This window comes from Neophocaena asiaeorientalis, unplaced genomic scaffold (assembly GCF_003031525.2).
Source record: "Neophocaena asiaeorientalis asiaeorientalis breed wild unplaced genomic scaffold, Neophocaena_asiaeorientalis_V1.1 scaffold136, whole genome shotgun sequence".
Classification (NCBI taxonomy): domain Eukaryota; kingdom Metazoa; phylum Chordata; class Mammalia; order Artiodactyla; family Phocoenidae; genus Neophocaena; species Neophocaena asiaeorientalis.
In genome coordinates, this window is record NW_020185333.1 from 1,398,047 (window position 1) to 1,420,304 (window position 22,258).

Genomic DNA, 22,258 nt, shown 5'->3' on the forward strand with positions numbered 1-22,258 from the left:
TATTGTCTCTTACTTCCTAGAAGGGATATCTAGCTACACCACCTGCAAAATCACATATCCTTTTTCTAGAGAAAATGTATTATGATTTACTCAGATATGACAAAACATACCATATTGAACTTTATTTCTTCCACAATGTCCCTGTTCCCACTCATCTTTTCCTTTAATATGATTATAAAGTCATCATCTAAGAACTCTTTTTAAGACTAATGGCCACTAAAGAAATGCGACTAAAAGTAACTCACAGTTAACGTCTTCCCATCTAAATCACTATCTGTCTTTACTTATCAATAGCACAGTTATAGAATATTGGCCGGTATCGGCCCCCAGAAATAAAATATCAGTTTTATTTTAATGCCAAGCCAGTAGATAAGGAAGGGTGACTACCTCAAGTAAACCTGCCGGGGGCCTAAATAAATCCCATAAAGCTTAAGTTTCCTCTCTTAAGCTTTATTTTAGTTTTATTTCACCTCAAGCATCAATTAGAGATTGAGTCTTCAGCAGCCCGTATTCTCATTGGGCCAGCGAGGACTTTTTAATCTACTTATAGAACCTTCTAAAGAGACACCGGGAAATAACTGAGAAAATGACCTCCTTAGGAAGTGACTTAGTAAATGACCTAACGTTTCTTGCTGCACTTTAAGTCTTAAAGATATGATTTAAAGTGTTACTGCTGACAAAATGCCCAAATAAGCAGTATCCCTGGCCTACAAAACCGGAAAAGTAACCGCAAGGAAAAGAACAGTTTAGGGCTAGGGACGGTTTAAGTCCACAGGATGGGGACATCTAGGTAGCCAAAGAGGCAGCCCAGGTCTAATGCACGCTTTTCTTAAAGCTAAAGAGTTCAGGAGACACACCAAGAAACAACAACGATTTTCCTTAAAGAAAGCACTTTATTTTCCATTTAAACAACTTGGTCACAGTACATTATTTTACATAAATGGCAGTAATTTTTAAAATCTCCACTTAAAAGGCCTTGTGTCTGAGTCTGAGGTGATAAGAGGATATGAATACAAGTATAAAAACAGTGCAAAACGTTTAGCCCGCAGCGTCCAGTGTTGGCTTCACAAGTCCCCTTTAACGTTGCTGAATCAGTTACGTTAAATTTAATATCAAATAAATTTTCCTGAGTTTCCTCTAGTCTAACATCAGACCCAGAAACGTAAGATTAGATGAAAAGGCTCAGAGGCCCCAACAACTCCAACCGGCAAATCACCTAGACCACAGGATCGCGACAAGCTGAGCTCTGTAACACGGCATCTTGTCAGTGGCGCCATGTGAAGAAATAGAGGGTTTTAGTTGCATCGATAACTAGAATAGACTAGCTCTGCTTTTAAAGTATGAGTTTTCTAGAAGTTAATGGTGCCATCGGGAAGGCTAGCTAGGAACGTCACAAGCCCATCTCGGAAACAGTCACAACCTCTAAGGAATGTGTCTCCACTAGACCGTTCATTCTCTGGCCTGCTGCTGATACTACAGTGAAACCCTTAGTGCCAACTGAAGTGGGGATAACTGTCCATTAGAAACAGGATTAAATGTAGCTGATTTTGCAAAAAGTTTATATTAATCACAACAAACATCCACAAGAGCATACCGAATTTTATTCAGCCATCAGTTAAGCACAGCTCTCGTTCTCCCCCTGCATCACCTTGGCAATGTTTAATACAGAATGGCATACTTGTCAAGCTGCTGATGAGAAAACCAGATTCCAAACAGGTGCCTCAAGCAAAAGTCTCTATCATCCATTGCTTGAGGAACTGCTCCTTTTTAAAATGCAGGGTACCAAAATATAGCTAAAAATGAAGTCATAGAAACCTGCTGACCGGGACGCTTAAACCTCACAGAACATTAATTTTCAAACTTCCTGGTTAAAACTGTGCTTCTAGATGTCATATTTTTGCTTATATTAGTTGTGTTTTATAATGAAGAGCTAATGTCCTACCCAAAGGAAACAGTCTATTAAGCAGATGGTCACTACAGAGAACCTTACCAGCATTGTGTTTTCTGGCAGTGGAAGATTCTATTATAGAAAATTTTCTCTTGCTAAAAATTTTAGAAGTACCAAGGACTGTTGCATAAGAGAAAGTTTGTAGCAGTCTTTCTGCTAGGCAGATGGTACAGTGGAAGACAACGTTTACTTCATTCACCAAAGGAGACCCCCAGTGCTTGGAGAGCAAAGATTTACAGGATCCAAAAAACAGACACGCAGGTGGCTGACGTGAGAGGAGCAGCCCAGCGTCCCCGAAACACGCTTCAGGCTTGATTCAGCAGCACCAGAGGAGCCTACCAAAGGGCCGCTGTCAGTGGTCAGTTCACCTTAGGTGTGCCCAGCTATAATCACAAAGTACTCTTTGGGTAGCGTAAGAAACACTTCTAAATACTGAAGGATTTTCTCCCTTCGTGCAATCCTGATTCTCAACTATTTCTCCCTCACATCTTTCAAGTGGACCCATTTCTCTCCCCCGCGAAGAGTGTACAGTGGCATGACAGTAATGTAAGTGGTCAGACTACAGCAGATCATTTACTCAACTCCACATCCAGTATGTTGAACAGAAACTGAGGATGTGGGGTGAAAGGGGGGACGCACTTAACTGAAATACGTCGGGGCGGGCCTGCTCCTACGGCCAAGAAACTGCAGTTACAGGTCCGCAGGGCAATCCTCCCAGCCGCCGCCACCACTTGCGCCCGGGACTCATTTGTTCCCAGAGGCCTTGTCCTTTAAAAGGACGAAATCCCTCAGATAGCTCCAGACCCTAAAAAGGGTTGAAAGTCCAGGAGTAGAGACCAAGGATATCCCAGAGTCCACAGAAACTGCTCACACGCAGCGCCTTGGTTATACTGCTCCTTTTGGTGCAAATACTTCAGTAGGCTTTTACCTCCGCAGAACCACGGAGCTTTTCAAAGGGTTGAGCTTTCTTCTGTAAACTGCCAACCATGAAGTTCTCAACTTCAAACAAGCACCTGAATTCCAATCAGCCAGAATAATATACAAGGAGTTCTTATCTGAGTGAGGGAAACAGTGAGTTGCCCCATCCAGGTAACCCTGTTAGGGGTGCACTGTTACAAGGATGATGGTCATTCCTAATTCTCCCAGATGACTCTGGTCTTTAGGGTACTCCTCAGCTTCAGCGCATCATATTTTCATTGGGGTTAAAGATTTGGCAAGAGGCCAAGATTACTGACTATATTAACATTTCTGTGAATTTTATTATCAATCGCTAGACAATCAGAGTTGGTTATACATCTGGCATTCAAGAGACTACAAGCAGAGATTTCTGGCCACATGTGCTGTCCTTGACATCATTACTCTCTCTCTCTCTCTCACCTCCAACCCACACAAAGAGGAATTCGTTACATCACCTCCAATGTTAATTGCAAATAAATGCTTGATTCTGGACCAGGGACAGGGTACCACTGTACACACCACAGACTCTGCTAACATCCCCAGACTTGCTCTTTGGCTCATCCTAGTGGAATACAGAGCCTATCGTTCAGTAAACAATCCATCTCTAGGGAGAGCAAGGACAAGCCTGTATAAACATGTGGTGCCTGTCTTAAGGACAGCCTCGATTAATGGCAGGACTAGGGATGGTGCCAGCTGCAGAGGGTGGCAATGCTGTAGAAGTAGCAATATTTCTTCTCGACCTTTATAAACCTCTTGCTACAGCAGCATGCACAGAAAGACTGACTGAAAAAGCTGGCAGTATTTTCCCTATATTAAGCTATTAGCCAAAACAAATTTAAGGGCTCATGAATTCTTTGGGGTTCCCAAAACAAGTACAGGTACAAAACCAAATATTTCAAGAGGGTATTTTTCCCCACGTTAAGTTGCCTCATCTTGATTCTATGCCAGAATCGCTAAATATTTCATCCTTTACACGCTTTCCATTTTGAGGTAGGATTAAAGAAACAATTTAGGAAGAGCCAGGGAAGAACGGTAATCTATTAATTAGTGGAAACCACATATACCCTGTTTCTTCCCTCCTAGTGAGATACTTTTATCTTGGGAAAGGTGAATGAGAAGTAATGTGCAAGTTAAGTGGGAAGACGTCAATCAGCCCCTCACAGGGAGCTCATGCCAGAATAATGTGAACGCCAGAATACTGGTTTTTGCAACTTGGTGCTATTACTGACAGTGCCTGAATTACTTATATCAACAAAAAAGTCAAGCTCTTGATATTAACCAGCCACCCTACCCACAAAGAGAGTAAAATCTTCCCGATAGGAGTGTCTGTTCTCGTCCAGCCGTTGTCACAAGTGTGCTAGCACCTGACCAGGCAACACGTGGGAAGAGGAAAAAAACACTGATGCCTACTGGAGTTACTTAGAGTAAATCCAAACAGAATAAATCCATAAGAAATAAGATCAACGTGAGAACTCATCACCGAAACTCATGACCACTGTGCATTACACTAGCAATTAGGCTCGTAATTATTATCAACTTTCAAGATCGGATGACAGCGTAAATCCATTTGGTCGTCTTCTACCCTGTTTGAGTAGTTAACGTCTAATACTTCAGAAAGAGAAATCCCCATAACCGCACAATGTGGTATTTGGGGATCGTTTTTTCACTCTGAAATGCTAAAAATGGACTGGCTTCAACATTCTGACCTGAAATATCTTTTCCAGTCTTAGGAGTCTCCTAATAATAATTCACACCTCTCTGGTGCTTTAGTTTTTCGTTGTTTCTCAGTGCTTTCCACATACCGCACCCCTCTCGTGACCCTCCCGTGTCCCCCCGCACAACCGCTCTGTGAGGTAGCCAGGGCAGCATCAGTACCCCACTTGACAAACGAACCTGAGACTCAGGGAAGTGACCTGACTGAGGGTCGCATGGCTATTAGGAGTTGAAAGAGGGACTAGAAACTACCCTAATCCAAAGCTCTTTCTCCCATACTAATGGGTGAATTGCTTCTATCAATTTCTGCATTAGCGATCCACATCCTTTTCAACTTCTGGTGACTGAGTTAGTTAATAAGGTGACTGGAAAGGAATGGCTCTACTTTTACTGCTTTGATATAAAAACCCCTTAAAGTGTGAAGTCAGAGAAATTCATTTCTTCCCAGTCCAGTGCCTAGACCTGAGCATGGCCCTATAACGCCTTTAAGAAAAGGCGTACCAAAGTGTAGGATGCCAGGGAGCAGAGGGAGGAGACGCCCTCCCGCCCCCGGAGCCGTACAGAAGGCACTTCATACTATGTCCTCAGCAGGGTGGTGGAAGGGGTGCGTGCCCAGGGTGGAGAACTGGTGCCAGTTCCGCAGGAAGCCCCGATTGTACTGGCCTGTGTCCACGATGAGCCCGCAGAGCAGCCGGCGCCCCGTCTTCTGTCGAAGGGCCTGCTGCACTTCCCTCTCCGTCACGTTGTAGCTGATGTTTATCAGCTGGATCAGGAAGATGTAGGCCATGCCCCCCATGACGATCACAGAGTACCACACGCAGGTGAAGCACAGAGCTGAGCTGGGAGCAGGAAAAGGCAGGTCAGGGCGGCCAACGCTGCACATGCAGAGAGCTCTCCCCATGGTAACATTTTACACACGCAGTACTTACTCCTAAGGACGCTGGCCCCTTCCCTGATTACCCCACTTGGAAGACACTTTTCTCTCCTCGGAGTGCCAATAAATAACCTGCTTCACTTATGACTCTTAACATGTTCTTATAATTACTGGTGCCTCCTTTTCTAGGATGTGATACTAGCACAGCAGGGACTGTTTTGTGTGTTTCGTGTCCCCCACACAGCCAACAGTGTCTGACACAACCGCAGTCAAGATCTGTTTGTTGCATGAATAATTCCTAAATTTTTCTTAACGCAGAAGAAAACGGAGGCGCCGTGAGATTGCTGTAAACGTCCTCAAGGGAGCTGTGGGTGGGACCGAGCAGCAGTGCTAAGGTTGCTCATCCCCGTTCTTTTCCGTACAAGGCCGACGAGCACAGGTAAGAGGACAGCTCCCAGCACCAGCAGCCCTGAAGGAGCGCCAGGAGCACCGTCACATTTCAAATCCCGCTTTCCAAAACCAAACAGGGTCACAGAGGACAAGAAAGCTGCTTCCAGCTCATTAGTAAGGCTGTGAGGAGAGGCTGCCGATTAACGTCTGCCAAGTGATTATTTTCAAACATCTGCACGTGAGTTAGCGGGAAATTCATTCAGAATCTTCATCTGTTAAGCTGAAAGGGACCTCAGGGATGATTAAATCGCCACAGAGATGAGGAAAACTGAGGCCCAGTGAGGAGGCATGAATCGTGGGTCCACAGCACTGAGAACACAGCAGCAGGACCGTGCTCCTCATTTCATTTGCGGGGCCCACAGAAAGCCTAGAAAACTCATGCTTACCGACATACAGACACAACGACCCCCGAGGGCCCCTGCTTCCTTCTCGCTCTTTGTTTTCAAGACACTCCCTGCTTTGTCCACATAGCACCCCTGTGCGGGCCCTTGTCTGTACCAGTCTGTGGACAGATCTCCCCCTCGCCACTGCAGAGCTAGACATTCGTGGGCATTAGAACAGATGGGCCCTCCTCCGCAGGTTAAGTTCCTGTCTTCTCTGTGTTGAGAGTCTTCATAGGTTGTGAAATCCTTCAGTGACTACTATTCTTAGTGGGTTGTGATAAATGTCCTCAAGCAGAGCTTTCGGGGACAGGGTGGGCAGGGGATTGGGCCAAAACTAAACAGTTCCCGCTTCTGCTACAGCACGGAGATCATCACACTGTATAAATGGGCCCCAACCTAAAAACACTGAAGGAAATTCTGACCTAGATACCACAGTAATCATGAGTGGTGATTTAAACAAAAAAAAAAAAAAAAAAAAAGTAGAACAGGAAAAAATCAATGGAGGTTAAATAGAAAAGAAAGGTTACAGAGATTGTAAGCATTTCACGAAAGGGTCAGAAGCAGTAAATTAAGACTGGGCTACAAAGCACCAGAAAACAGCAATAAAGTGAGAATTTCCACAATAACGAGCAACAAAAGAGACCACATCCATACCCAGAGACTGCTACTTTAGTTATCATTTCAGTTTCACTGTGGCTACCTTGGGCAATGCTAGTGGTCGTTTGACTGTGAAGTCCCTGAGTAAGCCTAGTCCTACTTGTAGAGCACTGGTTCCTCACTTTTTAAGGTCAACGTTCCTTGTGACATCACCCAGAAAAATGCACGTATCCACTGCACAACTGTGTGCTGGCAATTTTAGGGATACCCAGCATCCCCAGAACCTGTCCTGTGTTTTGGGTGAGACCCCCTAACCTAGAAGTGAATCACAGCCCCGTACATTCACTGCAAATCCACTCCCGCTTCCGTGGGGCCCCGTATGGGGTATCCATGTCTCACCTGTAATTTGCATAAACTCCAGGGCAATAGAAGAGAGCTGTGAAGACACTTCTATCCGTACAAATGGTGTCCAAGGTCAGCGTTATCCCGTACACCGAGGTGAGGAGGAAGACCAGAAGGGCAAGCATAAATGCTTGATGATTTGATTCTCCGACACAGCTATTTATCCTCCAGACAGCACAGAGGGGGAGAAAGCAAACATGTTTTTAAAAGTTCTCTAATAGCTCAATAAACAAGAAAGCTTTTAGAACAGAGATAGTGTGAGTTTCAGTTATTAGAAAATAAGTTCTCTTGTTTTTCAGTTTTAGGGAATTAAAAACTTGTCTGCTGAGAGATGTAGTCTTATATTCTCCGCGCTTTGCAAGGTGAAATCATATCATTAGCTTAAGGACAAGACTAAGTCAAGAACCTGGCTAACAAATCTTTCTAGGTATTAATAAGTGAAGTCTGTTGCCCAAGTCTGTTACCCAATGTTAAGAGAGCTAACGCTGTAATCACCACCACAAGGATAGGATGGTATCAGTTATAAAAACTTAAAAATGCGAAATCAGAAGTATTATACGATGTGGGAAAACATGTATTACATACACATATTAATAAAAGATCCCAAGAGGTTAGAAGCACAGTGTGGGGTAGAGAACTCAATAGTATGCAGACTACTTGTCAGGTACAGAGTTCCATGTCATGGCCGTTTGCAGGGCAGGATGACAGGCACGCCGGGATGCTCCAGCAGGCAGAGATCTCACAGGCGAGGCTGTCAGGACCTCTGCAAACCAGCGCTTGTAAACGGGCCACCACCCTGCACACACGCACGCACACACCCAGGTATGCACGATAATAAATGATGAAGACAGAGAAGAGGAAAACCTAAAAATGAAAATACCTGCTTACTCCTAAAGACAAAGCCCCAGAAAAGAGCTGTCCCTGTTCATGAGCCTTGAACTTAAGGTCTGCTCCTGTGTCCTCCAGGGCTGTCTGCACCCTCACCCTGTCCCATGTCCCCTTCTGAGGGGGAGAGTGTGACATGATCAGAAGCCTAGATAAAAGGCATAGTTCACTGACCATGACTGCCTCAACAGCAAGTTGCAAACATGCTACTTACAGCATTCATATCTGAATTAATCACACTCCTTTAGTTTAAGATTTATTCAGTAAAGCTGCAACATTTTCTTTAAAAGTTGCACCGCACATGTTACGGGTGTCCTCAGGTGTCCTCGTTTGTCATTGGCCAGCAAAGAGGTACCCAAAAAGCCCATTTCTGCACCACTAACCAAATAGGGAGTTATCTGGCAGGGCCTTAAGTCAATAATGTCAACTAGAAATCACTGGTAGCATCAAAATGATGACGGATACATGGTCAGAGGATAAGAGTCACCTAAAAGTACAGGAACACTTTCTTGAGCTCTGTGAGCACAGGGGTATGTGCCTATACTATGTCTGATACATTCTTTTTTAAAAAGTCATTCAACTGTAGATACTTCTCTCTTAGAAAGGAGAAGATGAGGGGCAGCTCTAAAGAGAAAGCGGGGAAGAAAAAAAACATTCAGGAAATGACTGAAAAGAACTAAATTTGTGAAGCTCAAAAAACTGATGACTAAGTGGGAACATCATAACAGCCCACAAATATCTCCAAGGTGTAAAGCTGGGAAGGAGAGAAATGTGAGGATGGCACAAAGGAAGAGCAAACCCGGCTAGAGAGTCTCACGTGAATGCACCCTCCGCAAGCCTCCAGATTTTTCCAACATACCAGACGCAGTGATGATCCATCCTCCTCACACAGGCGCCGCAGATCCGGCAGTGCCAGGCCCGGGCCGGCCGCACCAGCCGGCACTTGGCGCACCAGTCCTCCTTCCCCGTGGCGGGGCTTCCGGCTGACGTCCTGGGGCAGCCCTTAGGCTCATCCTTGGGCCCGCGGTTGTTGAGACCGCCCGCTGGGTCTGCGCCGGGGAACCCTTTGGGCTTCTCCGGCCCTGTTCTGTTCAGGTATTCGGTTTGGCTGCCGCTTAGAGATCTGTCATCGTTTGCTGGGTTTCTGAGGTAGCCTGGATCCTTCTTGGCTCGGCACAAGGCTAAGAGTATGAGAAGTAACCCGCAGGTAAGCAGAGCCAGCTGAGTGGGCCCTACACGCCCCCTGGGGACGACCTCCTGCAGGAACACGTAGTACATGTAGCCCAGAGAGAACAGTCCGAGGCTCAGGAAAAACAGAGTCTGTTCTTTCCTTCTGTGAGTGAGGTAGTAGTACCACAGAGCCAGCACAGGGAGGGAGGTCAAAACCACCACCCCCAGGAGGAAATGCCACGAAGCCACTCGGAGGAAGACAGGCAGCAGGAAGAGTGGGGGAAGGAGGCTAATGTTAACTTTCCTGGCTCCCCTAAGCCAAGGAATCCGGAGGCGGTCAGAGATCGTATCCATGATCCTTTCGTAGGTCTCGGGCTGCACGGACTTACACGTGATCCATCTGTTCAGAGAGAGCACAGAGAAGACACCTCTGACGTGTTTGTTGAATGAAAAACCACTCAACACTGTAGGCCAGACAGCAGGATAAATGATAAAAGATGCCAAAGACCAAGCATTCTACTTCCTTACTATTAAACACGAGCTCTTCAGATTCATGTATAATTTTTTAATACGAATGACAAAATGTTTAGATATTTAACAGAACTATTTCTCCACGAAACAAATACACAGGAATACACACGTATTCCACATAAGTCCTGTTCAGACTGGGGTGGGCGTAGAGACATAAAAATCTCAAAAATTTTCACCATCTAGTTGTGAAGACAACATGGGAATTCAAGAAATATTAGGTAAGTGACAAAGTAGCAAAATCACCCAATGAACTATTACAGTGAAACACGGTAAGGTGTGCTCAGAGGAGAGGACACACTTCTGGGTGGAGTCATCACAGGGGTCTTTGTGGGAAAGAAGGGATTTGTGCTCGACCTTGACAGCTGGCTAGTGTTCCTGTGGGTGGAGAGGAAGGCAAGAAGGCGTTCCAGTGGAGAGATGCACGTGCAGCGCAAAACCTGTCCTGGGCCGGGGGAGCAAACCAGTTCAGCAGGGCAGGGGGCTGCATAAGGAAGCGTGGAGGTCAAACTAGTACAAGTCAAATGACTGAGCTTGCTGGACAGGTAGTATTGTTGACTTTTTTTGCATATTAGGCTATTATGGAAAGGAACAGTTTAAGGAAGGATAACATTGGTTTTAGAAATTTAGAATTTTAAAAAAATTTAGAATTTTAAAAATTAGGGCTAGACTTGGAAGTGAATGGGAACGAACTATATGGGAGGCATACAGAGCAGCAGGTCTGTAGAAATGCTGGGAGCCCATCTCATCCAGAAGGGTCTGGAGAGAAAAAAACTCAGGGACCAGCCCAGGTCTCAAGGGCTGGGAGGGAGGAAGAGTTAGAAGGCCAATGGAAGAGTTGTGGTCTTGAGTGATGGAGGTTACAGAAAAGGCATCATTTCTCCATTCATTAGTCCAAAGTGTTCTACTTTCTCAGTATCGATTTTAGACTAAGACTAAAGAACCTACATTTAAAGACACCTGTAAGAGACGATTGACACTGTCAAGGAAGAATTACAAAGGGATTATGGGATACTAGACTACAGTAGTCCCCAAGAACGCTTCTCATGGCGAGATGAACATACCAAGCAGCATACCAAATCACCAATGTGCCACTGCAATGACTTTTTTTAACCAGAAGGAATTATTGATGGGAAAAGCAAGTTTCCACCATCTGTGTTCTCCCCACATTATGCTTTCCATGTGATAATTTTTAAATATATAATTATTTAGAAAATAGATAAAAACCAGGTTATTACTGTTTGGCACAAAATTTTTTCAGTGATATTAGAAATCATCTCTTTGGATAGTTAATTTCCATCACTTGGGATAATGGTGAAAATAAAAGCCAAATACAATAGCATCAATCAGGACTGTGTTGCTGCTCATGCTGAAAACAGCCAGTCCAGGGGAGGCACATGCCTTCTGGCTGGATTTCCTCCCCAGAAACAAGGGGTGAAACCAATTCCAAGAGCAGAAAAATGATTTTTCAACCCTCAAGGCCCTGTGTGGCCAAGTGCAATCCAGTCCCAAGATGTCAGTCTCTGAATGCTGAGACCACTAAGAATTGCAGGAACTTTCCAGTACTAACGTGTTCATTTTAAACTTACAGATTCTCCTGGCCTGCATTTTATTTTTTTTAATGCGTTTAACTGGCCTACTATCCTTTTACCTGCCTGTTCTCTCTGTCACCTCCTCCCTTTAAATGAGAAATAATAATGTCCTAGTAAACTGAGCTGAACAGACAGTTGTGCACTACTGAGTAATAATTCATCTTTATAAAGTCCTCACACTTGACATAAAAGACAACTTTCAGTTGGAGATAAGTGGAAATAGAATGAAGAGCAAATTCTAGTGTTCTGGATGGCTAAGCTGAAAGTATACATGGTAGTTCTCAAAAGGGCCGGAGGGATCAGCATCAAGAAACACACAGCTCTTACCGATCACACCCTTCATCCAGATCTTGGCAATCACACAAACAAGCTGCCACGTGGTTCTTTTCCCCATTTCGATCTAGGTACTCGCAGCAGCACAGGGGCTCCAGTTCAGGTTCTTCCGCTTTGTTTTTCTTCCCTGGCTTCATACTGCCCTTCTTGGTCATGATTTCCACCTGTCACCACGAGGCATAAGAAGCCCTCAGGAAGTAAAGTGGAAAGAACACAACTCACATCTTGTAAGCACATCCAAACCTATCCTTGATTAACCACCAACGCCTGAGAAATCAAAAATGAGAAGAGGGGGAGGTGGTCCCCTTTTCATCAGGCTTTACTGGCTCGGCGTGGCCAGACACAAAGCTCTAGGGCTCTAAGGGCTCCAAGCGCCTTCACCGCCAGGTCCCCATCCAGGACAGGCGCCGCCTGGGCGCTGGCCGTTCCCATGACGGCAGCCTACTACGCGGCCCGGGACAGCCGGGGCATGGGTGGCTGCACTCACCTGCGGGTGCGGGCTGGGGAGGGCCGGGCTGTCCCCGCCCGAAGCCAGGGTGAGGGTGGAAACACCCTCGGAGCTGCGGGAGGAGACAAAGCATGTATCCGCTGGGGCCGACTACCCGGCTCCGGAGAGGCCACCCGGCGCCCGGGCAGCGCTCAGGGTCGCCGTCCAGACCCACTTCTCCGCCGCGAGGTGGCCGCGCCTCTCCCGCCCCGGCCAATCGTGAGGACGTGGGTGGGCCGAGAACACCGCCCAGCCCGAAGAATGACCTTGGGAGGGAAGTTACCTGCGCTCCCGGGCCAAGGTGCGGCTGCAGTCAAAGAGGCCGAGGCGGAGAGGAGAAGGGTCGGCTCCTCCCGAGGCGCGGACGCGTCTGCCGATCTCTGCTCCACGGGGCTCCCGACGCGATGGCTGGAGTCTCAGGGACCCCGGCTCCGTTCTCCGCCGCGCCCTCTCCGCCGCCGCCCACCTGTGACCACAGCGGGCCGCCGCTGGGGCGGTGCGCCCGCCTCCCGCGGTGCCCCCAGCCAACCCCCGCCGTGTCCCCCGCCACCCCACGGATCGGCATGTCTTCGTTCAGACGCCAGCAACAGGCGTTGGGGGAGATCTCCACGGCAAAATGTTACCGACGTACCGCCCTCAAATTCGCTAACCTTCTCTTAAAGGCCCAGGTCACTGTCCCTGATCTGTTAATTATCCAACTTGTTCATTTTCATGATTTCTGGCCAGCAGTCTCTACATGAGACCAGCAGGCCTATCTAGTACTCTTGCTCCAGAAAGCTGCATATTTGAAACGAAACTGCCCTAAGATGAGAGTCCTCTTTGGGTTTCACTTTTAAACAAAAAAAATTTTTTAAGGGTGTAGGCCCATGTATACGTTTTCACAGAAACAGGCTTTCTAGTTTGGGGAGGGTTTGACCGAAAAAGAAGGAAAACAACTCAGAGACTTGGGGTTTTATTGATATTCAATTTACATAGGCTCAAATACAATTAATTGAATGCATACATATTTAGTTGTAATTTACAAAGCAACTTAACTTTGGTAACTTTCTTTGAGGTATTTTATGAAGTACAGGTTTTAAAGAAATATCACAAAAATACTCAGCTTGTCAGTGACCATTTTTGTGAAATTAACAGAGAACAAGGTTTCAAGTTTACAATCCAGTCACTTTTGCTCAGTCAGACACATCATAAATCCTTATCAAAAATCCTCCAGGTAGGTACACTGGTATCCCAAGGTAGGTTAGTTGAGATTCGCCCAGAGAAACCCGTTCTTCCTCTAATCCAGTCAATAATTTCATTCTCTATGGGCATCTCGAAAATGACTTTAGCAATCCCATGTGGCTTGGGTGACTGGGCAAAAAAGAGACATCTAACTAAAGGCAATTGTTATTCAAGCAGTAAGAATATATACAAATTATTCTGCACTGTCCTTCTCTTGTTCCACAGACATCACTTGTATTGAGACACATACGCCTAAAAACTTTTAATGAAGAGCCAAAGCTCATGTCTGATTTACAACTTGTCAGTGCACTTATATTGGGAGAAAATGCCCCCCAAAGTCTTTCTTAAAGAGCTAAAGTTTGTGTCTGGCTTACAACTGACTGACTAAAGCCACACATGTGAATGAGTAAATGAAGCCATACGTGGCTACTGAAAAGTAGTCCACAAATTATAATATTTTCAACCAGATGGCTCATTTCCACCATGAAAGTCTGCTAAGCTGAAGCCAAGCTTAGTTCAAGTATTCATTTGATCTGTCACTAAAATGCCCAGATTTTAACATAATCTTCTAGTTTTTAAAACTCAGAGCATGGTTCTTCGTTTTGAGAGATGGTATCCTACATGTTTCCTTTTCCAAAATTGACTCTTCTGCCATATAATGTATGAAGAGCAAGATAATCTCACCTCTTGAGAGCCACCTGAAGAAACACCTATTTCTTTCATAAAGATACCACATGGCTGAAGAACCTTTCAGATAATAATCATCAACATGCAGATTCAAAAGGTTTGACTACTGAATTTACACGCTAAATAAATGAAGACATTGTATTGATAATATTTATAGTACAAGAATCTATAAATGTTATAATAGATGCCTGAAAACTGATCCTTCAAAGTTAGTAATGATTTAGAGATTTCTTCTTATATTGTCTTCTTTATCCTCTTGAATGTATCTCAACTGTGAAAGCAGCCTATTGGACACATACTGATTCTGTACTAACAGATAAAGTGTCAAACTTCAAACTTCACTGTGAAAATGAGGCCATACCACTCAGTTCAGAATGTCTCATTTTCTTTTTGTATCATAGAAATTCAAATCCACAATATATTTCATGCTTCACTGGAGAAATTCACAGCTTAGAATTATGTATAAGAAATGAAAGGATGGATTCCTAAGGCTGTCAGAGACTAATTCTCCAATAAATGTTATTCAAAAGAATGGTCATATTAGAAGTACAAATAATGAGAAAATATGGAAATGTTCCTATGACAATTCAAATCCTTCACCCTCTAGTTTTCTTCAAGACGTTTTCTTTTGGTTCCACATATCTCTATAATTTTGGTCCTTAAGATCACTAGCTTTGGACAGCCATGCCTGTCTTGTTCTTATTTAGTAGATCAAAGGTTCTCTGAAGCATAATGAGTGAGCTCTTCAACTGCAAAGAAAATTTTCAAAATCAGATTGTTTAAAATTTTCTGATTATTTGTATGCCAAAAGTTTGCATTTAATAAAATTCTGTCTATACTGATGCCCAAATAAAAGACTATAAAACACCTGATTCCTTCGGTTATCTGTCAGTGTGACTGCTAGCGTTCTTTTCATTTGCTGTAGTGTTGCACTTCTTCCTACAACGTATTACTGTATGCTTTACCTCCCAATAAGTCTATTCATCAAATGATCCAAAGTGAAGGGCTTGTTTACTGAAATGGTTTCTGAAGCTACAGTGGTCTCCTCACCATCCCCTCAACAACTCAAGTTCCACTCAAGGCCTCTGCTTGCTATTAAGCTCATGTTCATCTCCACCTATCTAAAACTTACCCGTCCGAATGTTTCCATGCAGTTTTCCCTAATCATCCTGCCTCTAAACTCCTAAAGCTTTACTACTTACTTTGATGCTTAATTTTGTAGTTTTTCTGTACAGTCTTTAACAATACACATGGACATCTGACATCTCTAATAAAATTGTAGACAACTTGAGAGCAAGAATTATGTCTTACATATGGACACCAAGGGGGGAAAACTGCGGTGGGGTGGGGATGGTGGTGTGCTGAATTGGGCGATTGGGATTGACATGTATACACTGATGTGTATAAAATTGATGACTAATAAGAACCTGCAGTATAAAAAAACAAACAAACAAAACAAAACAAAAAATTATTTCTTTTTTGTATTCATTCATTCATTCAACAAATATTTTTTGCTTACCTGTTAAATGCTGGGCACTGTGCTAAGTACTGGGTATACAATGGTAAACCAAATAGGCACTGTCCCTGCCTTCATGGAGCTTACAGACTAGTGAGGGACTCAGAACTAAAACGAATAATTACACAGATAAATATATACTTACACACTGTATGAAGTTTTTCACTTGAACAACTGGAGGATAGTAGTATCATTTTTTGAAATTAGGTCAACTGGAGGAGAACTAGGTTTGGCTCAAGATGAAAACTTAATTCTTTTTTGGATATGATCAGTTTGGGATGCCTGTTAGCCTCGAGGTAAAGACGCCAAGTCAGCAAGTGGCTGTGTGAGTCTGGACTCAGGGAAGAGGTCAGGGTGAGAGACATGCTTTGGGAGCCATTGGCGCATGTGGTATTCCAAGTTAGGGGAGCAGCTAAGATCACCTAGAGGGCAGTAAAGGAGAAGGGAAGAGAATCTAACGCAAAAGCCTGCAGCACTGGGAGGGGACAAGCTCAGGAAGTGGAGATGGTTTTAACCAGCAAAAAGCAGTTTTACATTATGCTAGGTGGAAGCCAGGCATGAAAGACTGTATATTATATGATTCCATTTATATGAAATGTCCAGAATAGGCAAACCCAAAGAAATAGAAAGTAGATTAGTGATTTCCAGGAGCTGAGAGAGTGAGGGATGGGAATGACTGCTCATGGGTACAGGGCTTCTTTGGGGGACGATAAAATGCTCTGGAATTAGATAGTGGTGATGGTGGGACAACCCTGTGAATACACTAAAAATTCTTTAAAAGGTGAATTTTATGTTATGTGAATTATATCACAATAAAGCTGTGTTTTTTTCCATGGTTCCAAAGCAGGGAAGATTAGATACATTTCAAGAACGGAATGGTCAGCTTTGTCAAATGCTGGCACTGTAAGATGAAAAGTTAAAAAAAAAAAAAGGTATATTAACTTTAAAAGCCAGAGGTCACTGGGGAGCTTAGCTTGAGCAGTATCAGTGGAAGATATGCGGGAAGAAATCAAGACAGTGTGAGCTGAAGAGTGAGTGAGCGGATTAAATACAGGCATCCAATTTTGCTCCCTCCTGAAACACCACCAAAAGCACGGTAAAGGGATTTTTTTTAAAGACATAAGCCCACAAGGACGGAGGAAAACAGAAAAGGTGACAATAGCAACACAACTTTGTAAACTGGATAGCGGATGGATTACTTAGCAGCCCTGAAAACGCTGAATCCTAAGCTAACAGTAGGGAAAGCTGAGAACCAACCAAATGTACCCTGAAGAATCCTCTAAAGCCTCAGGAACTGACAGGCATCTCTGGAAATGGGAATAAAGATCAAGGGACTGAAATAAGGATTGGATGAACTTTTGGACATGTGGCCTCTCCTACTACCTGGGCAGAAGTCTAAAGTCCTATTTTCTGGAGAGGATAAAAAAGAGGGTCTCTGGCAGTCTGGCCAGGAGGACACCAATACATCGTTAAAGACAGCAGTACCATACCAAAAATGGGGATTATACAAAAATGTGTATACCGCACGTTGAGATCATCCCTTTGCCCTGCCCTCCTCAATCTCTCTACTCTCACTCACCTAAAATGCTGGCAGCCAGCCCTTAGTCCTTCAGGGAGGAGACTGGAAGAGTATTCTCTGTGGAAACTGACCAATCCAAGAGAAAAGACCTAAAGATACTGACATCAGGATTTCTTAGCCAACGGCCCAGCCAGATCTACCAAGAAGTTCAGAGTAGACCAGCCCAACCCGCACGATAAGAACTTTGGATCCATACAAGCAGACAGCAAAGGACTACAGACATCTAAAGAAATCCTCTAACCCTAAGGATAGAAATCAAAAGAGGGGGAAAGGACCTTGCTGGAATGTGGGTATGCAAGAAGAAGAAAAAAAGATCGTTTTTAATTATCAGTAATATGGTCAGAGAGAAAGATATTATGGCCACTTAAAAAGTTCACAATGCCATTAAAAAAGAAAATTCAGAGAAATGGCAGCTCTTTGAAATTAAAAACTTGTTAGCAAAAACTGAAAAACTCAGTAAAAGAATTTGAAGATTAAGTTGAGGAAATCTCTGAGGAAGTAGAGCAAAAAGGCAAAAAGATGGAAGCTGGAAAGAAAAGGTAAGGTTAGACAACCTGTCCAACAGAAGGCAGACACCTGATTACAGGTGCTATAGGAAGTCAGGGGAGAGAAGGTAGAGGAGAGAAAATCATCAGCCACACAGCTCAGTATATCCCAGGACGAAAGGGCACGAGTTTCCAGACGAAAGGATCAGGAATCTGACAGCCTCAGAATTCTCAGTAGTAACACTGGAAGTCAAAAGGCAATGGAGCAATGCCTTCAGTGTTCTGAAGGAACCTTATTTCCAAGCTAGAATTCTATCCCCAGCCAAATAATTAATCAAAGGGGAAGGACAGAATAAAACATTTCAGACAGGTGAAGTCTTAAAATATTTACCTCCATACCCTCTTTCTCAGGAAGCTACTAGAGGATATGCTCCATTAAAAGGAGGGAGGAAACCAAGAAAGCAGAAAACGTGGGATATGGGAAACAGGAGGTGGGCAACAGGAGCCCCAAGATGATAGCTGTGCACCTGCAGAGAGGGCCACTGGCCCTGCCTGGAGCCCGTCAGAGGCGCCATGGATTGAAAACCTGAGGTGACCGAAGATGATGAGAGGAGACAGAGCATCAGGGCATGAAACACTTATAAACAATACAATAAAATAATCAACTGTAATAAGAAGACGATTTCAGGGGTAAGAAAAAGTAGCCGCAGTTCATTCTATGGCTCAGCTCAGAACAGTAAACTTAGTCAAAACAAAGCCAACACTGAATACTGATCCAACCAAAATTACAACTTCCTTTGGAGGATGGGGGATTAGAAATGGGAGCATGAGGAGGTGAAAGAAAACAAAATCCCAGTCTCCATAACGGGAAGTCAAAAGATAACGTCTAAAACTGAAAAATCAAGAAGTATCAACACACGCTTGTGGTTTATAAATATGGAGGTAAACACCAGAAGAATAAACCAGGAGAGTTAGATTGTAGTCTTTGGGAAAGAAATGGAGAAGAGGATACCAGGATTGCTATTTTTCTGAAACAACCCTGTAGAACAAGTTAACTCTTCATGTGAACGAGTGACTTTGGTGAAAATAAAACCTCAAAAAAGTGAAGGAGTTATAAACGATAAAATAGTGACAGCCAGAGTAGGCAACTCTGAGAGTGCCTGACGGTGAAAGGGAGGAGAGCGATAGATGAGCAGATAGAGAAGGATGTGGATGGCTCGGGTTTTCTAATGTAGGAGATAAGAGAGCAGGGGAGGTGCTGACGGAAAGATCCAGCTGAATGAGGGAGTCTGAAGATGGGGAAGCTAGAGGGGTAGATGGAGTCTCCTGCCAACTCGTGCTGGGACTTGCGTCCCACAGGCAAAGCGATGCTTCTAATGGAGTGCTGAACAGTACGGGTGCAGCGACGGGAGAAGGTCTGTAGATCTGGTTATAGAAGGAGAGGGAGGGTCTCTTTTCTCCTTGAGGCATGGTCATGAGTTCAGAGTCAGCAGGAAATGAGTGGAGAGGATGAGAAGAAAAGTGAGAGTATGATCTACTCCTTGCTGAGGGGGAGGAGAAAGTTACTAACTGCAGGCACTCTGCATCTGAAGAGTGCCTAGCGGAAGCACCTTTAGTGCCCCACATGGTGTTCTAAGAAATGCTCAATAACTGAATCTTCTAAAAAACAAACCAATGCATAGAAGAAAAGGATGGAAGCAAATAAAACAAAATGTTGAAAGTATTATGTCTGAATGCTAGTAGGTTCTCTTCTGTTCTCTATTTTTCAATTTTGAAAAGTACACATGTATTATATTATAATGGAAGTATTAGTCCTCATTTTTCAAAGGGAATCCTAAGTTTTGGTTCATAGAACCGAGCAGCACACCTTGACGACACTAAGTTCAAGAGATAACGCTTATAGCAAGACACCAAAACAACCTAAATGTTCATTCTTCAGTGGAGAACTGGTAAAATAATTATGCCACGTATGTACAGTTGAATTCTAATGCAGCTGTTAAAAGAAGAGGATATGAAAGTATCTCCATGATACATGGTTAATAGATAAAAACAAAATAATGAGCAATCTACCACTTCTATAAAAAGCTGATATTGAGCATGAAATTTTATATAGAAGGACCAATAAAAAGAATGAGGTATATGTATACAAGCTGATAGGGAAACATCTTCAAAATGTATTACTAATTGAAAAAAGAGGGTATGCAACGGTAAGTACAGTACGTTACCATTTTGTTAAAAACAAAAAGTGCCAGTGACTATAAAATGTATAATCCAGAAACTGGCAAGGGTAGATGCCTCTAGGAGGGGAATTTCTTCAAATAATGGAACAGTAAATACTCTCTCACAACCAGAGGAGCAGCTGATTCACTGGGATGACTACTAAGTAACGTGGTACACAGAGGTGCTGACCTGTTCCAGCATCACGATGGAGTCCTGGAGCACTCCTTTTAAGCGATGGGCCTGATCTTTGCTCTTTTGAATATTTTCTGCTCTTGACACCATATCAGAGGCTAAACTGAAAGAAAAATACCATCTTAAAGATCAAGGGAATAGCTTCTAGGCTTTCATCTCTAGAAATCATCAGTGCCCTATAAATTTGCAAATAAAACAAAAAAGTTTATGACTAGAGAATAGTTGGCAGACCAAAGTCTCTAAAATTGGAATTAAGTTCCCTGCAGCAAAGGAATTATTGACATAATAGGTTGCGAGGGAAGAAGACTTACTTAACAGATTTCTCTTCCTGGAGGTGAAGACGGTAAAAGGACTGAGCAGCGTACTCTATCTTTGACAGCTTCAGAAACAGCGTCACATTCAATAAAACCAGCAACAGCAAACTAGGCAGAGCAAATCAGACCTGGTTAATCCACTATTACTCAGACCTAAAGCGTTGCTAGTGCAGAACAGACACACAAAACCTTCAAAAATGTATATTATCCAGACTAGTTTCCAATTATTATTATTTAAATCAATTACCCCTATTTTATTGTATGAAATACTTATTTGTAAGTATTCAGTGGATGTTGAGGGAACAGTTAGAAGATAACTAGTGACAATAAAGTCCCCAAACAAGCAGGTTGGGATTGTCCCTGACGTCTCTTCTCTGCTAGGAATCCCAGCCAGTGTGGATGTGCGACCACTGGCTTAGAAATCTACCACGTTAGCTTTCAAGATCTACTTTTGGGTGATTTTGTCTTAAGCAATTACAGATACATAATACTGCACTTCAGAAAGGAAATGAAGATCAATATGGATTTGATCTTAGATCGTGATGTACCTCTTATTCTCAGCAGAAGCCAAAACAAATTCACATTCACAAAATCACCGTTCAGCAAAAATTTCTTCTAGTTCAACTTAGACAAAATTTCAAATCCCAAACATACATTAATTGGATCACATATAAAACATTACCTGCTAAATAAACTTACTCTGTTGGCTCTCACAATAGTATTTCAAGCGAATGAATGTATCTCATTACACATACATGCAAATACATAGGTGGCATCATATCTCTCTGGTTTTTTCTGTTAAAATATTGACTTGCCCTTAAAAATACATCATATTCACTTTTACCCATCCAGAAGATTTTTCTTGAAAGAAAACTAAGGTAGTAGCAAGAAAATCAAATCTATGAAATTATTGTGTCACTGAAATGGGGTATAGATCAACATTTCAACATCTGACTGTAAATCTTCTACAAAGTAATACAAAAGATCACAGATAATATTTACTATTCAAAATCATCACAGCAAACCAATGGAAGCAGAATATGAAAACCTTTTATAAAACTCAAAAGGCACAACAAACATTTTGTATGTTCTGAAATCTATAATTAGAAAAAACAGCTGATATAAGAACTTCATTCCAAAACCCAGAGTGTATCATCCAGTCAGAACTAATTCAATTAAATGTGATGGACTACCTCAAGATCCAAGTACAGCCATGGAGAAAACAGTAGTCTAAATAAGACTGGCTGAGTAGATTCCAGTAGAACACTGAGATTCAGACTAATTGCCCCAGTATTTCTCACCCTACAATCCTCAGAACATTTGCATCAGAATAACCTGCATGTGTGTTTTAGAATACTACTGATTCCTGATCCCTACTCAAGACCCACTGACTCGATCTGTAGGACTGGGGCTGGGAAATCTGTATTTCAGCAAGTGATTCTTATGCACAGTAAAAGGTAAGGACCACTGGTCTAACCAAGTAGAGTAAATAAAATAGCATTGTTGGGATTTCATCAGCCTGCATATAAAAATATCCCCTTGGGCTTCCCTGGTGGCGCAGTGGTTGAGAGTCCGCCTGCCGATGCAGGGGACACGGGTTCGTGCCCCGATCCGGGAAGATCCCACATGCCGCGGAGCGGCTGGGCCCGTAAGCCATGGCCACTGAGCCTGCGCGTCCGGAGCCTGTGCTCCGCAACGGGAGAGGCCACAACGGTGAGAGGCCCG

At 43.5% G+C, this 22,258-nt stretch overlaps 2 protein-coding genes across 4 annotated transcripts in view; both read right to left on the reverse strand.

Annotated features, from left to right (window-relative positions):
* Positions 1–5,109: 5,109 nt before the first annotated feature.
* On the reverse strand, positions 5,110–12,824 carry ZDHHC23 (zDHHC palmitoyltransferase 23). 3 transcript variants are annotated; one of them, XM_024735388.1, is made up of 6 exons: positions 12,603–12,824; positions 12,320–12,392; positions 11,827–11,996; positions 9,069–9,779; positions 7,322–7,489; positions 5,110–5,457 (listed from the first exon to the last, which is right to left on the reverse strand). In XM_024735388.1, exons 3-6 carry the CDS (start codon positions 11,985–11,987, stop codon positions 5,190–5,192), a joined length of 1,308 nt encoding a protein of 435 aa, XP_024591156.1. In that variant the 5' UTR covers positions 11,988–11,996; positions 12,320–12,392; positions 12,603–12,824; the 3' UTR covers positions 5,110–5,189. The 3 variants fall into 3 exon arrangements, with proteins under 3 accessions (XP_024591156.1, XP_024591155.1, XP_024591154.1); XM_024735387.1 differs by lacking the exon at positions 12,320–12,392; XM_024735386.1 differs by lacking the exon at positions 12,320–12,392 and having other exon boundaries at positions 11,827–12,021.
* Positions 12,825–13,255: 431 nt separating this feature from the next.
* GRAMD1C (GRAM domain containing 1C) overlaps positions 13,256–22,258 on the reverse strand; it is a 34,392-nt gene continuing 25,389 nt past the window's right edge. Inside the window, exons 11-13 of the mRNA XM_024735427.1 lie at positions 20,531–20,641; positions 20,217–20,322; positions 13,256–14,976 (exon numbers count right to left, since the gene is read on the reverse strand). Coding sequence (XP_024591195.1) covers positions 14,896–14,976; positions 20,217–20,322; positions 20,531–20,641 — 298 coding nt within the window. The 3' untranslated portion in view covers positions 13,256–14,895. The remainder of the gene's footprint in view (positions 14,977–20,216; positions 20,323–20,530; positions 20,642–22,258) is intronic.